Raw genomic sequence first — 19143 nt, 5'->3', positions numbered from 1 at the left:
ATAGGGGAGGACATAGGGGGCTACTCACAAAAGAATAAAGAATCTAAAGTTCCCTTGAGGTCATGGAACTGAGTTCACAGTTCTTTGAATCCTGACCTGTTTTTAACAGCAGCAAATTTTATTATGGGGAAAAATACTTTTTAGCATTTTGAAATTGCTTGCAAATGTTAAATTCCCTAGAAACAATAAATTGTATTGTATTATAACTATTGTCAAAGCTATAGTGCTAGTAATGCAGCCAAACTTTGCTATTTATTTTGTTTCAAATGGACTTTTATGTTATATCCCTTCTGCCATTTCTTAATTCCTTCATCAGGGTCCTGTTATGCCTGGCAGTCATTCCGCTGAAAGATTTGTGATAGAGGAAAATCTTCACTGCATTATTAAGTCACACTGGAAAGAAAGGAAGACATGGTAGGAGTTACTTTTCATGCAGGGCAACCATTAGGAGATAAAAAGACCTTTGTTTTCTACCTACCTGACAGTACTGTTTTCTGAGAAGTGTGGCTAAAGAGCATATTTGCTCGTGAGGTGAGGATGGCTGTAATTCACCAATTCATTTAAAAAGCAGCTTGCCTCTTCATCCAATTCCTGCTGTGAAAACCTCAAAGAAACTCTTCAGCTGCATGTGCATCAAATTTCTGCAAATTGCACTGATCTGGAAAAGTTATATTTCACAGTGTCTCCACACAACCCCTTGCCACTGCCTAAGCCAGCCCTTTTGCAAGTGCAGTATATTACAAACCTTTGATAAAAATCAGATCTGTTATCTGATAAAGGGAAAAAAGGTATCTTTCCTGCCGAACACACACAGTGGCTGTTGGCCTCTGGCACAGCATCAAACTGTGCTTTGCATGTCTGCAAACTCTACGCAGCATCGGGGGAAACTACCCCCTCCCCCAGTACAGTCTTGGCAAAGCCTTGCCGCGGCACGAATCCAACTTTTGCTTTCTGCCACTTTCCATTCTCTCAGGAAAATGCTTCAAAAGCATCGGAAAATGTCCTCCTTTCTGTAGCACGTAAATCGAGGCTACGTTCTTAGCAAAGTCCTGCTGCATCATAAGAGTGAAGTGGCTTTGAAATTAAATGCAAAGAGAATTGCTGCTGTACTTGAGCGCGAAATGCTCTTTATCAAATTGTGTCTTGACAATAAGTTCACCAAACAATGCTTTCAAAATCCAGACCTCTGTTCTTGCAGTTTCTGTAATAATGACACGTGGATCTCTCATTCTAGTCAATCAAAAGCTTATGGTGGGTTTTGAGGAGATATATACAGATTCTTGGAGCCATCTTCAGTTTGCATAGTCCTTTTGCTATGCTTATGAGTCTTACTGTCCTTTAGTGCCATGTGAATTGATACACATGCACCTAACTGACAGTCTGTTCTTTAGCAAGGCTTCAGTTTGCTTCCTAACTGACCCTTTTCTGTATTTGCATTCTTTGAATCACTGAGTCTGCCTTTTCCTCTAGTGCTGCTCAGTTACTGAGCTACCCAGGGAATAACAAGATCCCCCTGAACTACCACATAGTTGAGGTATGCATCTCTTTATCGTATTTATCTTTTTCCTCTTTCAAAATGCCTTTACTTCCTATGCTGTAAACTCTATTATAATTTACCCAAACTCGTTTGCCAAAAAAGCCCCAACTATGCAGAAAAGCAGATTGAATCTGTGTCAAACCTCATATATAAATAAATATGTTAAATACTGATGAGCTATATCTGGCTAAATTGTTGTTGTTTTATTTACACCCCGTCCATCTGGCTGGGTTTCTCCAGCCACACTGGGCAACTTATAGAATATATAAATGCTGAGGGTAGTGGTTAGAGCAATTGACCTAAGGCTAATTTCAAGCCCCAGCTCAGCCATCCAGCTTATTAGGTGCCCTTGGGGTTGGTCCCTCTCGCTCAGCCTAATTTGCCTCACAGGGAAGTAATGAAGATAAAATGGGGGCATTAGACCTTGGAAGAAAGACAGGAAATAAATTTAATAAATATGCAAGTTTGTGCATATTTGTTGGTGCTGACCTTTAAAGCCCTAAACGGTCTTGGCCCAGTATACCTGAAGGAGCGTCTCCACCCCCATTGTTCAGTCCACACACTGAGGTCCAGCTCCAAGGGCCTTCTGGCAGTTCCCTCATTGCGAGAAGTGAGGCTACAGGGAACAAAGCAAAGGGCCTTCTCGGTAGTGGCACCCTACCATCAAATGTTAAGGAAATAAACAACTATCTGGTTTTTAGAAGACATCTGAAGGCAGCCCTGTGTCGAGAAGTTTTTAATGTTTGATGTTTTACTGTGTTTGATATTTTAATTTGCTGGAAGCCGCCGCGAGTGGCTAGGGCACCCCAGTCAGATGGGCGGCATATCAATGAATTGTTATTGCTGTTGTTGTTAGAGCATATGACGGGTCATTTCACCACTATACCCCAACAGTTGCCAGACTTAATACTAATAATACCTGCCAATATCAGTTCAGATAAGACAGGTATACATTGTATCTGTATATTCATTGTATCTGTGTCATGTTCCCCCCCCCCAGGTAATCTTTGCTGAGCTGTTTCAGCTTCCTATTCCACCACACACTGAGGTCATGTACACAACACTCCTTATTGAACTTTGCAAACTTCAGCCTGGCTCCTTACCCCAAGTTGTATCCTTTCTTCTCAACAACTCTGATATCAGTTAGCACATTTTAATGTTAATGCATTATGTATTACTGTTCACAGCTATATTAGAAGTCGGTTGGTTGCAGACGCAGGTTATTTTGAGTAATCGCTGAAATGAAGGTTGTGACTAAAAATGTTTTCATTGGTAACCAATCTTATTCATCAGGCAAAAATAGGAAGGCTACTCAGAAGCTTAATGGTTGTAGCCTGCTCTGAGGCCTTAGGGTGAAGGGCAGGTACTGAATTAAAATAACAATTTTCTCCTTCTTTGGAGGTCTTTAAGCAGAGGCTTGACAGGCATATGTCAAGAAAGCTTTGATGGTGTTTCCTGCTTGGCAGGGGGTTGGACTGGATGGCCCTTGTGGTCTCTTCCGATTCTATGATTCTAATAATTCTACATGGCAAATGAAATATTGCACTGCCTCTTAAAGTGTCTAAATCCAAGATAGAGTGGAACCTCCTTGTCGAACGTAATCTGTTCCAGAAGACCGTTCGACTTCCGAAACGTTCGACAACCAAGGCGCAAAGGGCTGTCGGCAAATTCAGTTGAGAAAATTGAAAAACAAAGCGGAAGTCGTTCGACTTCCAAGGTGCGTGCAAAAACAGAAGCATTTACTTCTGGGTTTTCAGCATTTGCATTCCCAAACATTCGTCAACCAAGATGTTCGAGAACCGAGGTTCCACTGTATTTGATTTGAGTCTGATTCAGTAGCCTAGCACTCTAGGTTTGGGCACACGCGGTTTCTCTCTTAACAGAGAGAGAGTTAAAGGTTCGTCCATATTATTCCTTAAATGGAATCTTGCAGCTTGCGCAAGCCACAGAAATGCTGTACATGCGCTTGGATACAATGAACACTACTTGCATAGACAGGTAAGTAAGTGCACTTACCGTTCGATTTCCAAGAAGTTTGGGAAGCAGTTTTCATCAGATGTCATGGAGCGGTTGGAGGCAGAGGAATGGTGGGAGGAATCAGCCAAGGGAAGAAGGCTCAGAACCTGGGGTGGGGTGGAGGGACAACAGTGAGTGGTCAGAGGGGGAAGACTGGGAAGAAGAGGTGTTGGGAGCTGAAGAGGTAACAGGGCATAGTGAGCTGGGAGAGTCTGGCAGGGGGAAGTCCAGAATCAGCCAGAAACTGAAGGAGGAGGAGGAGAGTGGAAAGAGGGAGGCCAAGAGGCAGAGATGAGTCAGACTGGTGAAGAGTTACAGGTGTCTCCCCTCTAACCGACTCCCAGAACCAGAATAGGCATGAAAAGGGCAGAGGAGAAATTGGCTGCATGCTGATGCCTTCTCTGATTGCTTGCACTGGAGAACAGGGGACTTAAGGCAGCTGTGAGAAGGCAGGGACTTTCAGTCTTGACAACTGATTTTCATGGAGGAAGGCCGCAGGGAATGAGCCGCTCTGCTCACTAGGCCTGAAACTCAACGAAGTCTGTGCAGAGCCATGTTTTTTGCTGATAAAAAGTTAACTCCATTTTTGAGATGTGTGATTGATGACAGGCAGGTTTCTCTGGCATCAGCTCATTTGAACTGAATAAATGTATAACTGTTGTTCCCTGTTTTATGGTCACAGTAATTATAAAAGAGCGTCTCTTGGTTGAGTGGGGGTAGCCAAGTACATCTTGGCTTGGAAGAGGAGCCAGGAGCATCTGAAAATACACTTCGAGTATTACATACAAAACTATTATCTGAAGCTTCCATATCTGAACTACAGTGGTACCTCTAGTTGCAGACACGATCCATTCTGGGGTGCCGTTTGCACCCCGAAAAGTCTGCAACTAGAGCGGTGCTTCTGCGTAAGTGCGGAGCCGATAGAGCGCTTCTGCGCATGCGTGAAGCGCACAGAACACTTCCACACATGCGTGAAGCGTGCAGAACGCTTCTGTGTGGGGGACGAAACCTGGAAGTATACACTTCCGGGTTTACCGCATTCACAACCTGAAAAGCCACAATGTGAAGCAAACACAACAAGAGGTATGACTGTAATTAGCTTGTTCAAAGATAATTAGAGATAGATAGCCTTGCAGAAGATCCAGTTATCTGACAGCTTTGGGCATTCTGCACCTTAATCTTAATTTATTAAGAGTTCTGTATTTACTTGAGCTTCATAACCAGTATCTCCAGGAATCCATTTCAACAAAATGGGTTGTGGCATTCCTTGTAATGGCTAGGACAGGCATCCCCAAACTGCGGCCCTCCAGATGTTTTAGCCTACAACTCTCATGATCCCTAGCTAACAGGGCCAGTGGTCGGGGAAGATGGAAATTGTAGTCCAAAACATCTGGAGGGCCGAAGTTTGGGGATGCCTGGGCTAGGATATACTGTAGTGTATATAATGTCACTGTGAATGGCTGTGGTTTGGTCATCTGGGAGTTAGTGAAAGTTTACTTCTTTTTTCATGAAGGTTCATTAATTGGTTTTCCCACCATTTGAATAATTTTCAATTCCTTTGGACCTGGGAAGACTGGTAAGTTTATTTCTTATTAGTTTCCCAACTAATATACTTTTTGTAATTTTTCAGTGATTCTTATTACCTCCTTCTGGATGAGGGACCAACTCCCTTCTCTTGCGGGGGGCCCAATTAGTGCAAGTGCCTTCTGTTAAGAGTTTGGGTGTAATCCTTGACGCCTCCCTTTCCATGGAGGCGCAGGTTACAGCATCAGTTAAGGCAACATTTTTCCATCTTTGCTGCCTTAAGCGGTTGGTCCCTTACCTGTCCTGCCCCGATCTGGCCACAGTGATCCATGCAACGGTCACCTCCAGGCTTGACTACTGTAATTCGCTCTACGCAGGGCTAAACTCCAGCAGGTGCAGAATGATGCAGCGAGGCTCCTCACGGGGTCCCTGCCATGGGAGCATATTCCCCCAGTGCTTTACCAGTTGCACTGGCTCCCGGTGGAGTATTGGGTCAGGTTCAAGGTGCTGGTTTTGACCTTTAAAGCCCTTTGTGGCTTAGGGCCCTCATATTTACGGGACCACCTCTCCTGGTATGCCCTGCAGAGGACCTTAAGGTCCATGAATAACCATAGTTTAGAGGGCCCGGGCCGTAAGGAAGTCAGACTGTCCTCCGCCAGGGCCTTTTCAGTGATGGCTCCGACCTGGTGGAATGCTCTGTCCCATGGGACTAGGGCCCTACAGGATATAGCCTCCTTCCCCCGGGCCTGTAAGACAGAGCTATTCCACCTAGCCTTTAATTTTAACTCAGCCTGATATTTTATTTCCCTTCTCTTCCCCCCTCCCCTTTTTATGAAGATTTCCTGCTCTGGGACCCCACAGCTAATTCTCCCCTGGCCTGCTTGCTGGCCCAAGTAGGACTAATTTAGCCAGCTAGCCCTGGTGACCATCTAAATGTTTATTGGATGGATTTCTCACAAATTGATTTTTGAACTTTGAATTTTATTGTTATTCATGCTTTTATACTGTATTTTATGCTGCATTTAAGTTGTATTACAATTAAGTGTTTTAAATTTGTTGTTAGCCGCCCTGAGCCCAGGTTTCTGAACCCTGAAAGGGGGGGGGTATAAATAAAAAATTATTATTAATTATTATTATTGAAATATGCAAATGGTGCTAAGTTCTGCAAATGTCACATTACAAATGTGATATATTTTCAATGATTTCTGTGCAAGACTAGGTAGCCCACATATATATGTGGTTTAAAATGTCATTATGTGAAATTATGTAAGCTTTGCTGCCTTAAACTGTACCCCCCAGTACTGTATGAATTTGCTTCCTAGTGGCTCTGACACGGCAGAGAGCCAAAGAAGCACAACAGTGAAGATTGAAGCTTCCTAAATCAGTGCATATTAGACAAATAAGCCTATATATGCTTTTCTGGGTAATGGCAATTGCACAATTTTGTTCCAACCATAGGTCAGATTGTCTTTCTGAGGACCTTGACAAACCCAGACCTAAATTCATAAGAGAAGTTTTGGAAAAATGTATGAGGTGAGTATGAGGCATCAGAATTGCAAAAGGGGTATTATTCAAGGTAGATATAGCCTATTTTTCCAACTTAATGCCGTTGCTAAAGTGCGGAAGAAATAATATCACCTCCCATTTCAAATCAATAGTATTTGCTTAGTCTTTGTATGTTTGTCCAGGAATAGGTCACTTATCCATTATGAGTTAAGACATCATCTGGATGGTATTTGTCTCACTAACAGGAGGAGAACAGTAGCTGGAAGTATTCTGCTGGGAGAAAATTCAGTAAATAAAAATAGTGCTTTTGAATGAATTTTAAAATTCTCTCTCCAAGTTCATATCCCTCAGTTTAATTCCTTGTTTTGTAATGTCTAGTGATCAAACAACAAAAACAAATTTAACGAAATGGAAAGCAATTGAGCATACAAATAAATGATCCTAAATAGTTACTGGGAAGTAACTTCTTTTCAGATCAGTGGAGCTGACTTCTGTGTAAATATGTTCAGGAGCTGGGTGCTAGGGGCATAATTGTAGTTTGGGCTATTCCTTTCCTGTTTCAGTGTAAAGCATAGACTTTGATTTTGCCATATCTAGATTTACAATCTGCATTCACTGAGACTGAGTAAGGGTTCAGGCTTGGTTGGGTTTTTTCCAAAGCCCTGTATCATATGATAGGAGTATCACTTCTTCATCTTTTGCAAAATCTCTTCTAGGCTTTCCTACCACCAACGAATAGTGGATATTGTTCCTGCTACTTTTTCAGTCCTAACTCCTGCTAATCCAGCATGTATTTATAAATACGGAGATGAAAGCAACAGTATGTATATAGGCTATGCACTTGCTGCAGTGTTTCCTTTTTATTTTTAAATAGTTGGACTAGCTTTGTTGAGTCCGTCTTTGGGGGGCTGGTGTAGTCTAGTGAGTGAGAGGCTGAGCTATGAATTGAGGAGGGGTCCTGGTTCTAATTTGGCCCCTGCCATAGACTCACCTGGTGTTCTTGACCAAGCAGCTCTCTCAGCTACAACCTTCATCTGCAGTATGAGAATAATGATGGAATGTTGTAAGGATTACAAGAGAACTAGGAAATTCTTAAGCACTGTTTGTTTTGTTATACTAATAGCCTGAGCTTCCTCTAAAAGGTCCAGAAAAGCCTACAAGCAGCTCCTAATTTTGCTTCAACAATATGATAGCAGAACAAGCCCCTAAAGATGTACAGTGTAACCTTGGTTCTTAAATGTAATCCATTCCGGAATTCCGTTCGACTTCCAAGATGTTAAAAAACCAGGAGCTTCCTGCACTCAAGCAGAAGCCGCATTGGACGTTCGGCTTCCAAAAAACGTTCAAAAACCGGAACACTTCAGGGTTTTTGGCATTTGGGAGCCGAAACATCCAAGTACCAAGGCGTTTGAGAACCCAAGGTACGACTGTCTTTGTCAGTTTCCTGCATGGCAGTCCAGTTTTTTATATTTGGAGCTCCTCAAAAGAGTTCGAGGAGCCTGGCAAACAGCTGAGCAGAAAACCAGGCCAGCCTATTAGTGTGCAGGCACTCTGGGAAGAACAGTGTGTTCATTCTTAACAAGTTTTAAAAACTTAACATCTAGGCTGGCGGAAGAAAGAAGGAGGGTGAAGTTTGACTTGGTTCTACTCGTTATATGTCCTGGAAGTCTGCAGGGTGATGAGTTCCAAAGAATGATGTTTCTACTGTCTTGGCTTTTATGAAGAAATAAGGCTTTAAAAATAATAATAATGGTAACTTTGCTTCTTCGTTTATTTGTAGAGTCTCTTCCAGGATACAACGTTGCGCTCTGCTTAAACATCGCCATTAAAAACAAAGCAAGAAACGATGAGATTTTGACTATTTTGAAGGATGTGCCCAACCCAAATCAGGATGATGATGATGGTAAGAACTTCTGGTAGTTGCACTCTAGCTGCTCCTAGTTCTTTCTGTATTTAAGCTTATTTCATTGTTCTGTAGAAGTGCCACATTGCAACGTCGTCTTCTCTGAATGCGTAGATTTAAACTGAGTTTTCATCATTCAACAAGTGTACAAAATATTAAGAAAATTGGATGACATGAGGTAAAAAAGTTGGATCACTTGATATGGAATGACCCTCCCATGGAATTTTTGACTTTCTTTGGACAACGGACACCACCAGTCATTCGCTCTCTGCCTCATACACACAATAGTTTAGCTTTGCACATTGGCTGTTGTTTATATAGCAACGTTTGTATTTGGTGCTTTACAAAGAATGGCACAAGAGAAGAAGACAGAAGCGGAGAAAAATTGGGGAAGAAATTGGCTACTCTTTGGTTTTATGTACACACACTTAGGCTTAGTTACACACAGGGAGAGATCATACTTGCCTTTGGTTACATAGGCATAGACCTTTTTATTTTTAAAAAAGCAGAAAAATGTGGGTGCTGAATCAAAGGCTGTACTGGAGGTACTGACTCAAATGTAACTTTTTTCCCCCAGATGAAGGCTTCTCTTTTAATCCTTTAAAAATAGAGGTGTTTGTGCAGACACTGCTGCATTTGGCTGCAAAGTCATTCAGTCACTCCTTCAGTGCTCTGGGAAGGTAAGTAATAACCACAAAGTTGCCAGGGCTATCAATAGCACACTGCTACTGGCTCATATAACCAGTTTTAATTGTTTCTTACTTTATGAAAAGGGGCGCGGGTGGCACTGTGGGTTAAATAACAGTGCCTAGGGCTTGCCGATCAGGTCGGCGGTTCGAATCCCTGCGACGGGGTGAGCTCCCGTTGCTCGGTCCCAGCTCCTGTCAACCTAGCAGTTTGAAAGCACAGCAGAGTGCAAGTAGATAAATACCAGGGGGGAGGTAAATGGCGTTTCCGTGCGCTGCTCTGGTTCGCCAAAAGCGGCTTTGTCATGCTGGCCACATGACCTGGAAGCTGTATGCCAGCTTCCTCGGCCAATAACGCGAGATGAGCGCCGCAACCCCAGAGTCAGTCACGACTGGACCTAATGGTCAGGGGTCCCTTTACCTTTTTTACTTTATGAAATGTCTGCCTGCCACAAGGCAGAAACTGCAAGACAGTTTTGCGAAAGCCTTCGATTAAAGTATTTATCATTATTGTTTACTTGTAGGGAGAGATGAGGTGCATATTTCTTTTTCTATCATACTATCGGTCAGCTGAACCTATGGGCACCTTGGTTAGCAGGACTATCTGCCCTTGTGTGGTACTCCTGGTAATAGACAAGCTATCACTGCTGTGCTAGCTTATTTTACCTGTAACCAGCAGGTGGGCTGCAGAGGAGATGCTTGAGATGAGGTGGAGTGTACCCCCAAATCACCTTGCTGGTTGACAACAGCAAGCACATGTTGGATCCCTGTGGGAGACTGTCAGAGCACAAAGCCCATGCCTCCTCCCATTCTGAAAGAGGCTCTGCTCTATATGACTGGAAACGGAGAGAACAGAATCATCTAGCTCTCTTCTCACCCTCTCAGCCTTGCCACTCAACAGCTGTAGGTCCAAAGTGAGCTGCAGCCCTTGTTCAGCAATCACCTTTTGTATGTCAGGTCACAGCCAATGAAAGAGCTGGCAATATACTTTACCTCTTAACGGCCTTTCATTGCTATCTTTTCCTGTTCTGATAAGATTCCGCGAAGTTTTCAAAGCGCTGGCGGAAAGCGATGAAGGGAAGCTGCATGTGCTCAGAGTTATGTATGAAGTGTGGAAGAATCATCCACAGGTGAGAGTGAATGTATTTAGAGGTTTCCTCCTTTTCCCACTCATACCTTTAAGTTCCATCAATCGATTTCAGTGTAAAGTGTGTGCTGCTGCAACAGGCCCTAAATCAGGCTTCCTCAACCTCGGCCCTCCAGATGTTTTTGGCCTACAACTCCCATGATCCTTAGCTAGTGGGGCCAGTGGTCAGGGATGATGGGAGTTGTAGTCTCAAAACATCTGGAGGGCCGAGGTTGAGGAAGCTTGCCCTAAATCCTTGGGAGATTATTTCAGTGTTGCCTTTCTGCTGCCCATTTTGCAGTTCACTTTCTCTTGCAGGCTCTGCATTGATTGTGCATTAGAGTATATTGATGATGCGTTTGAGATAAGATATATGACGTATAAAATTAGTGCGGCTTATATTCGGAGCCGAGCACCAGCACTAGCTTAGAGAACAGGGCGCAAAGCGCCGGCCGCCCCCCGTTCAGCGCGGTAGTGCCAGGAGGCGGGCTGCACCCGCAAATAAGCCTTAAATTTTAAAGGTGCTGCTTATTTGCGGTGCAGCTTATAGTCGGGCCAATACGGTAATACCTTTTTTGTAGTATTAAACAGCATTCCACTTGTATTTTCCCTGTAATCTTCACAAGTACGATAGCTCATTATTACCGCATACAGCAATGATTTCCAATCGTTGAATAATTATACAAAGTGCCCTAGACACCTGTTTCTGTACAGCAATTAAGTTGGACTAAACCCTGCGTGCAGATTTAACAGTTAAAGGTGATATTTTGATATTTGGAGTGTAGTTTCCTTTCGGTTAAAATTGCAGGTGGCAGGGATAGCACAGCTAATATTGCCTCCCAGTGCAGAGACTTCTCTCTTAAGTGACACCTTGAACTCTCTTTTGTGACTCTCACCAAAGCACAGGAGAATAAGCTCATCCTTTTTGGTTTTGCAACCTTTTTTAAAAAATTCTGAATTAAATTTCAAAAATAAAAGTGTACCATAGCTTTCAAAAATTTAGAAAGCAGCACTAGATTATGCTTCCTGAGTTGTCACCACTATAAGATAAATGAGCAGGAGAGACAAGGGTGTGCCCTTATTTTGCCTAATCTCTTTTCGTTGCAAATAAGCACCTGCTTTTGATAAGCTGATCCCTTTGCTTCCCTTATAACACAGATGATCGCTGTGCTGGTGGATAAGATGATTCGCACCCAGATTGTGGATTGTGCTGCAGTGGCAAACTGGATTTTCTCTCCAGAGCTGGCTCATGATTTCACTAGGTAACTAGATGTAAATCTCCCTCTTCCACCCCCCCTTTTTTTTAATTGTTTGGCTTGTGATTTGAATGATGCTGGCAGCAGATCACCTTTTAACTTTCTCTGAATAATCGTGTTGAGTAAACAGTCTTTCACTCAGCTTTTCAAAACTCACACGAAGAAATTGCAGAAATTTTTGTAATTCCACCATTTCTGTTTATGGCAGGGAGCAAAACCCTGGTGCGTTGGGCCCAATTCACACACATTATGCTGCAACAAACCTGGATTTGCCACAGGGTGTGTGAATGACAATAGGCCACAGCCAGTGCCGGTTCTTTCTCATGTACCTGTGCGATGCACTCCAGGTTGCAAACAGAATTGTTACATTCATGCTTGATACTTCAAGAGACGTGGTTTACAGTACAGTCAAACCTCGTATCCCGAACGCCGAAAACCTGGAAGTAAATGCTCTGGCTTTCAACCATTTTTTGGAAGCCAAATATCCAACACGGCTTCCGCTTGCGTGCAGGAAGCTCCTGCAAACAATCGGAAGCCGCACCTCGGTTGTTGAACATTTCGGATGCCAAATGGGCTTCCGAACAGATTGCATTTGACAATCAAGGTTTGACTGTACGTCTAAGACATCATTTATGAAGTGCCCCTTAACATGAATTGTAGGGAAGATCCAGTGATGGTACAGGTTGTTTATTCCTAATCCACAGCCTCCTGTATCTTGCAGTTAATAGCCAGCTTTACAAGAGAGCATGTACAATGTGTACATTAGCATTATGACTGAAACGAGCCAAAGTATATTGTATGAACTAGAGCGTCTGTTTCTTTCTCTGCTAGGTTTTATATCTGGGAAATCTTACACTCAACAATCCGTAAGATGAACAAGCATGTGGTGATGATCCAAAAAGAGCTAGAGGAGGCCAAAGCGAGATTAGCCAAACAGCACAAACGTGTAAGTAACCGTTTTCCAGGGCTGTGAAAAAAATGTTACTTGACGTAAAGATGTGTGTAAACAGCAGCAACTCTCTTCCGCCAACAATAAAAACGAAAGAATTGCTATACTGTGTAAAAGTACAACACTCTGTTTTCAACAGCAGCCAGCCAGAGGCTTCTGTAAACGTCATCCTGTGTTTGTCTCCATCATCTGATATATTGCCTCTGAAAAATGGGGGATAGCCTGGCAAATAGCCATTGGTAGACCTATCTTCCATGGATGTGCCCAGTCCTTTTTTAAAAAGCCATCAAGCAAATAGCAATCACCACATCTTGAGGTAATATGTTGATTATGGGTGTTATGTATGGCAGACCAAAGGACCAAATTACACTGTTACTTTCATTTTGTAGCAAGCTGCTACATCTGAGCTTTTTCTTTATTTAATCACAGGCACAACTGACTGATTGTCACCGGGAACACATGCAAGGAGGAGAGGTTTACCCCTTTCCTTCCTAGCACTGATCCTGACTAAAATTGCTTCATCTTTATTCATTTTACACATATGAAAAACAATACATTAAAGTACAAATTACTAAAAGAAAAGAAAAGAAAAGAAAGAGCACAGAAAAAGAAAAAGGCAAAAATAGCATAAAAGAGCAAAAGGGAAAAAATATATCTAATAATCTTATATCATCTTCATAACATTATAGACTTCCCCGGCTCCCCCCTCACTGATTCCCTATTTCAATTGATCGTAAAGCAGTTTTCACAATATACAAATTCTTTTTTAATTAATTAAAATTTCCTCTCTAATTATCACCATTCAATTTATCTATAAACTCAATATTTTTATATACTTACATTCTATTAATTATATCTCCCCTTAGCTTAAATTTTTACCAGCAATGAACTCCAATTTAATACTTCATTCATCCCCCCTTCCCCTGAGTCTAGATTTCCCAGATATCTCAGCAAATTTCATACCAGTGTCGGACTTTTTCAATCAATCCAGCCTAAAATCACATGGTTAATCTTTTTATCCCACTCCCACCCTTTCCGAGGACTTCCACCAGCCTTTTTTAGACCCACTCTGCTGTTTCCACACTTCTCTTGCTACTTCCCATCACCCTCCTTCCTTCCCATTTTCCCAGAGATTTCCTTGCACTCCCTCTCTCACTGGGTGTGCAAGGGTACCCTCTGGTTCTCCCTTGAGGAGTTATTTTTTCAGATCCAGAATCTGTCCCACATCTCCCACTTGTGGGACATTTTGCCAGCCTTCCTCCTCCTCTCCTTTGCAGCTTTTAAGTTCTTCTAAATTGTCATTACTGTCTGTCGTTTGTGATTTTGCCTCTATATCCTCAGAACAGGTCTCTTCTCTTTCCACATCATTTTCCATGTTGCATCTTGCATCCTCAAATTGTTTATTAATTTGTTGTCATAGCTTATTGTTCTTGACCAGTTCATCTTTGATATTCAAAAGTTCCCAAAAAAAATCTTTTGCCAACATGAATCCTGTGATAATGTTGAGTCTGCCATCGGTCTTGTTCTCAGATCCCGTGGGAAAACAGAAGATAACCAAACCGGATGTGGCAGGAGTCAAATTCCCAAGTAGCAACCATTTTAAGTCCAGTTCTGGCTATTCCACTAATCCAAATGTCAATAAAATAGTCCCATCTTGATAACAACAAAATTATAAATTCATTCACTGATCTCTCCAGGAACCCAGGTCCAGTCTCCTGGGGGATTTTAAAAGTCCAATTCTTGGTAAATTGGTTGCTTTTTCTCACTTTCCCTGCTGGGGATCAGGTTACTGCGTCCCAATACAATCAATGCCGGAGACCGACTTCCGTTTTTAGAGTCTCCCACCGTGTCCAATTCTTAAAAAGAAGAAAAATTGTCAATCAAGATTTTTACTCACGCTGAGTTCTTTTCCAAATCATAGCTTTTTCAGAAGGCATCCACCGCTTGCTGGCTACAGGTTCAGGGCTTCGCTACTGGAGGTAACGATGGTGCCCAAAATGGCTCCCGCGACTGCCACTCCGCTGACTCTCGGGGGCTCTGCCGAGCTTCCCGGGCAGCGGAGGAGTCGCGTTAGGAGCTCTGCCGGGCTAGCTAAGCCCCCGGGACGCTCTACCCGGGGTTTAACGGGGATCCGCGTGCCCCCGCGGGTCTTCCCCCCGTGTTGCCAGGAGCCTCGGAGCTCGAGGCTTCTGCGCCTTCTCGCCAGCGCGGTGAACCGGAAGTCGTCTGCTTCACCCTAGTCTAGCTATGAGGCTTACATGAAAAGTTCCCATTAATTCCAATGCAAGCTTTTGTTTTTGTTAAGACTCAGACCCTCCTGCCTTGCACACCCTGTTCCTGGTGACATTGGCCACCTCTGCAGCTGCAACATTGGGCAGTAGCCAAACCACTTGTTCCATCAGTGCAAGATTTATTTTTGCACAATACACACACCTCTGACACACCCTGTGCATTCTCCCAGATCTGCTCCATGGGGCTGGGGGAAACCCCAGAATAATAATAATAATAATAATAATAATAATAATAATAATAATAATTTATTTAAACCGCGCCCATCTGGCCAGGTTCCCCCAGCCACCCCCCAGAACATAGGGGGGCTCAAGGGGAGAGGAAGTTCTGTTGCCCAGCCAAAAGTCCTTCTACTGATGATAGAAAGTGTGCATTGAATACTGGCTTAAATTATGCTAGGAATCTAATAGGACATGCAGAGATCTGAAATGCTTGCAGTGATTGAGTTTTTCATTGTATTGTGTACCACTGTGACAACCCCCTTTCATTCTCTGAGAACCCCAGAGCAGCTTATTATGGGAATCCCAAGTGGTTTGCTGGGCTGGGTCAGCTTATCTTTACTGTAGAACAATATTTCATGGCTTTAGGCAACACATGCAGCAGTCCTTTTTTATTTTGCTATATCTTACATGTTTTGTTTATTCTTTTAGTAAATGCTATGGATGCATGCTAAAATCATGACTGTAGCTCACTCCAAGCTGGAAGAGAGAAGCTTTCAGCACTTAGGTGGGACAGGTCTCTATAAACTAAAAAAGGGAACGAAACAGAATGTGCCCCAGCTAACCTTTTGGTCTCGGAGCACTTAGGATACCCCTGTTAAATGTTAACTATTCCTCCCCAGCGAGACAGTGATGATGATGACGACGACGATGATCGAAGTAGTGACAGGGAAGATGGACCCCTCGAAGAGCAGATAGAACGCCTGCAAGAAAAAGTTGAATCGGCTCAAAGTGAACAAAAAAACCTCTTCCTTGTAATATTCCAGGTAAACGCAGAAATACTCATTGGCTTTTTAGAAAGCGGGTTAATAGAAGGTGGGCTGTCGAGTATTAGGGAAGCTATGAACCTCAACTTTGCAAAACTTTATAATGTGTATTTTAACCCTTTAAGTTAACCAGTTTTACTGTGGGTGTTTTTGCTGTGCAGTAAAGACTGCTTGAGATATTTTATGGGAAGCAATCCATAAATGGAATCAAATAAATGAAATGAAAAGTTTCAAGTAGAGGAAGCAATCCCAAGTATTTGGGAATCCGGGGAAGGAATTCATTGCAGTGCTAAGTTAAAGTCCCTGAACTGTACTGCTAGTTGTACCAGCAGAAAGGCTTGTGCTGGAGAAGCTCTGGAAGGCAGCACGGTCTCATGGCTGTGGTTAGAAACTATTGTGCTGGCCTGTTCCCACGCTTGTTGAACCTGGGGAAAGATCTCCAAAAATTAGCAATGACTTCTGTGCTAAGTGGTACTGTTCTGTCATGAAATTTTCATTCTTTAATTCAGAAATACTATTTCTCACATGTCCTCATTCTCTTGCCTGTGGACGTTGACTTCCCTGTATTTGAAAGATGTTGCTAATATTGCCCTTTCCAGCGCTTCATTATGATCCTTACGGAGCACTTAGTGCGATGTGAAACAGGAGGCACTGATGTGATTACACCTTGGTACAAGAACTGTATAGAGAGGCTGCAGCAGATCTTCTTACAAGTAGGTCTCATTACTTTCCGAAGTCATGTACAGTGGTCCCTCGACTTACAAATTTAATCCGTTCCCGAATGCACATTTGTAGGTCAAAAAGTTTGTAAGTCGTAAAAAGCGGTTTCCCATAGGAATGCATTGGAAACGGAAAAATTCGTAAGTTGAGTAAACTGCATCTAAAATTTGTAAGTCAAGAAAACCCCATCTAAACTGCAGCACTTTTCCTTTCGGGTGTCGAAAAAAGTAAGCGTGCGGCCATTTTTTCCTTCGTAACTAATTTCGCAAGTCGAGTACTTCGTAAGTTGAGGGATCACTGTATGTGGTAACTAAAAATTGCATAGAAATGTGGTCACACAGAAATGGGTTTGACGCAAATTGACCCACTGATAATTCTGCATTCGCAAGTACTTGCTTGAGGTAAATGTTCAGGAGGAAGCTATTTTCAGCTGATGGTCCATATAAATGGGCTTTTTTCAAAATCATTTATACCAGAGGCCAGCATAAACCTGAGGCAGAGAATTGCATTTCACTTACTCGTTCTATACAGAAGCACATCTTGCTTGTCTTAAACCAACTGATTGTTCCTGTCACTGTTGTTTATGATTAAGACCAGGGGCAGCAAACTTTTTCAGCAGGGGGCCGGTCCACTGTCCCTCGGACCTTGGGGGGGGGGCGGCGGACTATATTTTGAAGAAAAGAAAATTGAACAAATTCCTATCCCCCACAAATAACCCAGAGATGCATTTTAAATAAAAGGGCACATTCTACTCATGTAAAAACACGCTGATTCCCAGACCATCCGCGGGCCGGATTTGGAAGGTGATTGTGCTGGATCCGGCCCCCCGGGCCTTAGTTTGCCAACCATGATTAAAACTGTCCAGCCCTTCAACCATTTTTTATACTATTCTTCTCCCTGACTCTGGCTGCTCTTCTCAGGTTCTGTTTTTTTTTTTTAAGTGGAATGACCAGAATTTCAGACGACATTCTCAGTGTGTTGTGTCCATTCATAAACATCTAAGTTTCTGGTGTTCCTCAGCTGCCGAGTGAATGCGGGGGGGGCTGTGCTTTCTCTCCCTATGTCATGTCAAGGCCATTAATGAGTAACCGAGGCGGCTCTTTTCTGTCTGCAGCATCACCAGATCATCCATCAGTACATGGTGACGTTGGAGAACCTTCTCTTCACAGCAGAATTGGATCATCATATATTGGCTGTATTTCAGCAGTTCTGTGCATTGCAGGCCTGAGAGACTTCGTTTTTGTACAGGACTTAATTGACTTCACCTTTTTAAAACAAAAATGGGGAAACTGATGAGGGAAGAGAAGGAACGAAGCTTTTAATTGGAAACCAAGCTGTTGTAGATAAGCTACACGGCACTCAAACGGGGCAACTCTTTTAGCAGTAGAGGCCTAACTCTTGTTTTACGACTGCTAGGTGACTGGGATGGAATAATGTGTGGATTTCTAATTTTGAAATGGTTTGAATGCTGGCTTCATCGTGGCATTTGTTTTGTCCCCTTCTGTTGTTGGTATAAAAATAAAAAATAGGGAATAAATAGGATTTGGTTACCTTTGCTTGGCCCTTACATAATAATGAATTCCCTCATTATAATAATGTGAAGCAAGCATCAAGACTTGTGAATCTGAAGAGCAGCTTCCCAATGAGTAACATTAAACTCTCTGAGGGACAGAAGCATAGGACATATGAAATGCTAAACAGGTCAAGCGTCCAAAGTAGCCTAGAGTATATGTTTGTTATCAAAATAAATTTTCATGGTTGTATGAAACATGGTTGAAATACAATCAGAATATGTTTTTTAAATCTGCCTGTTGTGCTTATTTTGGATTGCAACGAATAGATGAACGTATATTTGGGTCGCAAACATCCTGTAAGAAATAACTACAATACATAACAATTTCTTAGTGTTGGTTACAGATAGGTAGCCATGTTGGTCTGGGTCGAAGTAAAATAAAAAAATTCCTTCAGTAGCACATACCAAAATAAAAACTTAGTTGGTCTTTAAGGTGCTACTGAAGGAATTTTTTTATTTAATTTCTTAGTGTTTCACTTATGTCCTTGATGGAGGGCAGGGTGCGGGTTGAGTGACAGTTACTTGCCTAAGACTCCTATGACTTCGTAACAGTGGAAAGTGTGGCGTTCACCTCCTTATCAGAAGTTGGCAGCCCAAGCTCCGGGATGTGTTCTGCTCCAGCTGTCATTACAGGGTAACTTTCTGAAAAAAGCAAACTTGACTGTGAGCTGGACTGGGAAGAACCTTGTCTCCAGACCATCTCACTTTGTTAAGAAGAAAGCAGCCTTCTCTGCTGTAAAAAAAATAAAATAAAATTATAAAGCAGATCAGACAGGTATGGTACAGGCCTCTGTTGTGCATCGTCCTAAATGCTCATACTTGCTCAGGAATTTGGGCAGGATGAAGTGTTGAGTTAGAAATGGCTTCGCAAGACATCTTGATCACATCCCTCTTGGCTCTGGGAGCAACTACCTATCCAGATCCACCACAGGGCTTAACTGTTTTCCCACATGCTATGAACCTGTTTCTCTTGCCCAAGGACTGCGTGAAGATGACTTGATGGTTTTTCCGAAGACCTCACATTCTGCAATTCAGTGATACTGTTGAATTTCTCACCTATATCATCTTTGCCA

At 42.7% G+C, this 19143-nt stretch overlaps 1 protein-coding gene across 2 annotated transcripts in view; it reads left to right on the top strand.

Annotated features, from left to right (window-relative positions):
* NCBP1 (nuclear cap binding protein subunit 1) overlaps nt 1-18426 on the top strand; it is a 32662-nt gene extending 14236 nt beyond the window's left edge. For both annotated transcript variants that reach the window (XM_035140991.2, XM_035140992.2), the window contains 15 exons: nt 317-414; nt 1471-1534; nt 2538-2648; nt 3471-3535; nt 5067-5129; nt 6536-6610; nt 7300-7403; nt 8364-8486; nt 9064-9166; nt 10209-10302; nt 11457-11560; nt 12386-12500; nt 15634-15777; nt 16377-16490; nt 17612-18426. In XM_035140991.2, coding sequence (XP_034996882.1) covers nt 317-414; nt 1471-1534; nt 2538-2648; nt 3471-3535; nt 5067-5129; nt 6536-6610; nt 7300-7403; nt 8364-8486; nt 9064-9166; nt 10209-10302; nt 11457-11560; nt 12386-12500; nt 15634-15777; nt 16377-16490; nt 17612-17725 — 1491 coding nt within the window. In that variant the 3' untranslated portion in view covers nt 17726-18426. The remainder of the gene's footprint in view (nt 1-316; nt 415-1470; nt 1535-2537; nt 2649-3470; nt 3536-5066; nt 5130-6535; nt 6611-7299; nt 7404-8363; nt 8487-9063; nt 9167-10208; nt 10303-11456; nt 11561-12385; nt 12501-15633; nt 15778-16376; nt 16491-17611) is intronic.
* Nucleotides 18427-19143: the final 717 nt, after the last annotated feature.

This window comes from Zootoca vivipara, chromosome 16, assembly GCF_963506605.1.
Source record: "Zootoca vivipara chromosome 16, rZooViv1.1, whole genome shotgun sequence".
Lineage (NCBI taxonomy): Eukaryota > Metazoa > Chordata > Lepidosauria > Squamata > Lacertidae > Zootoca > Zootoca vivipara.
Note: the sequence above shows the minus strand (reverse complement) of the source record. Positions and strands in the feature narration are given on the sequence as shown.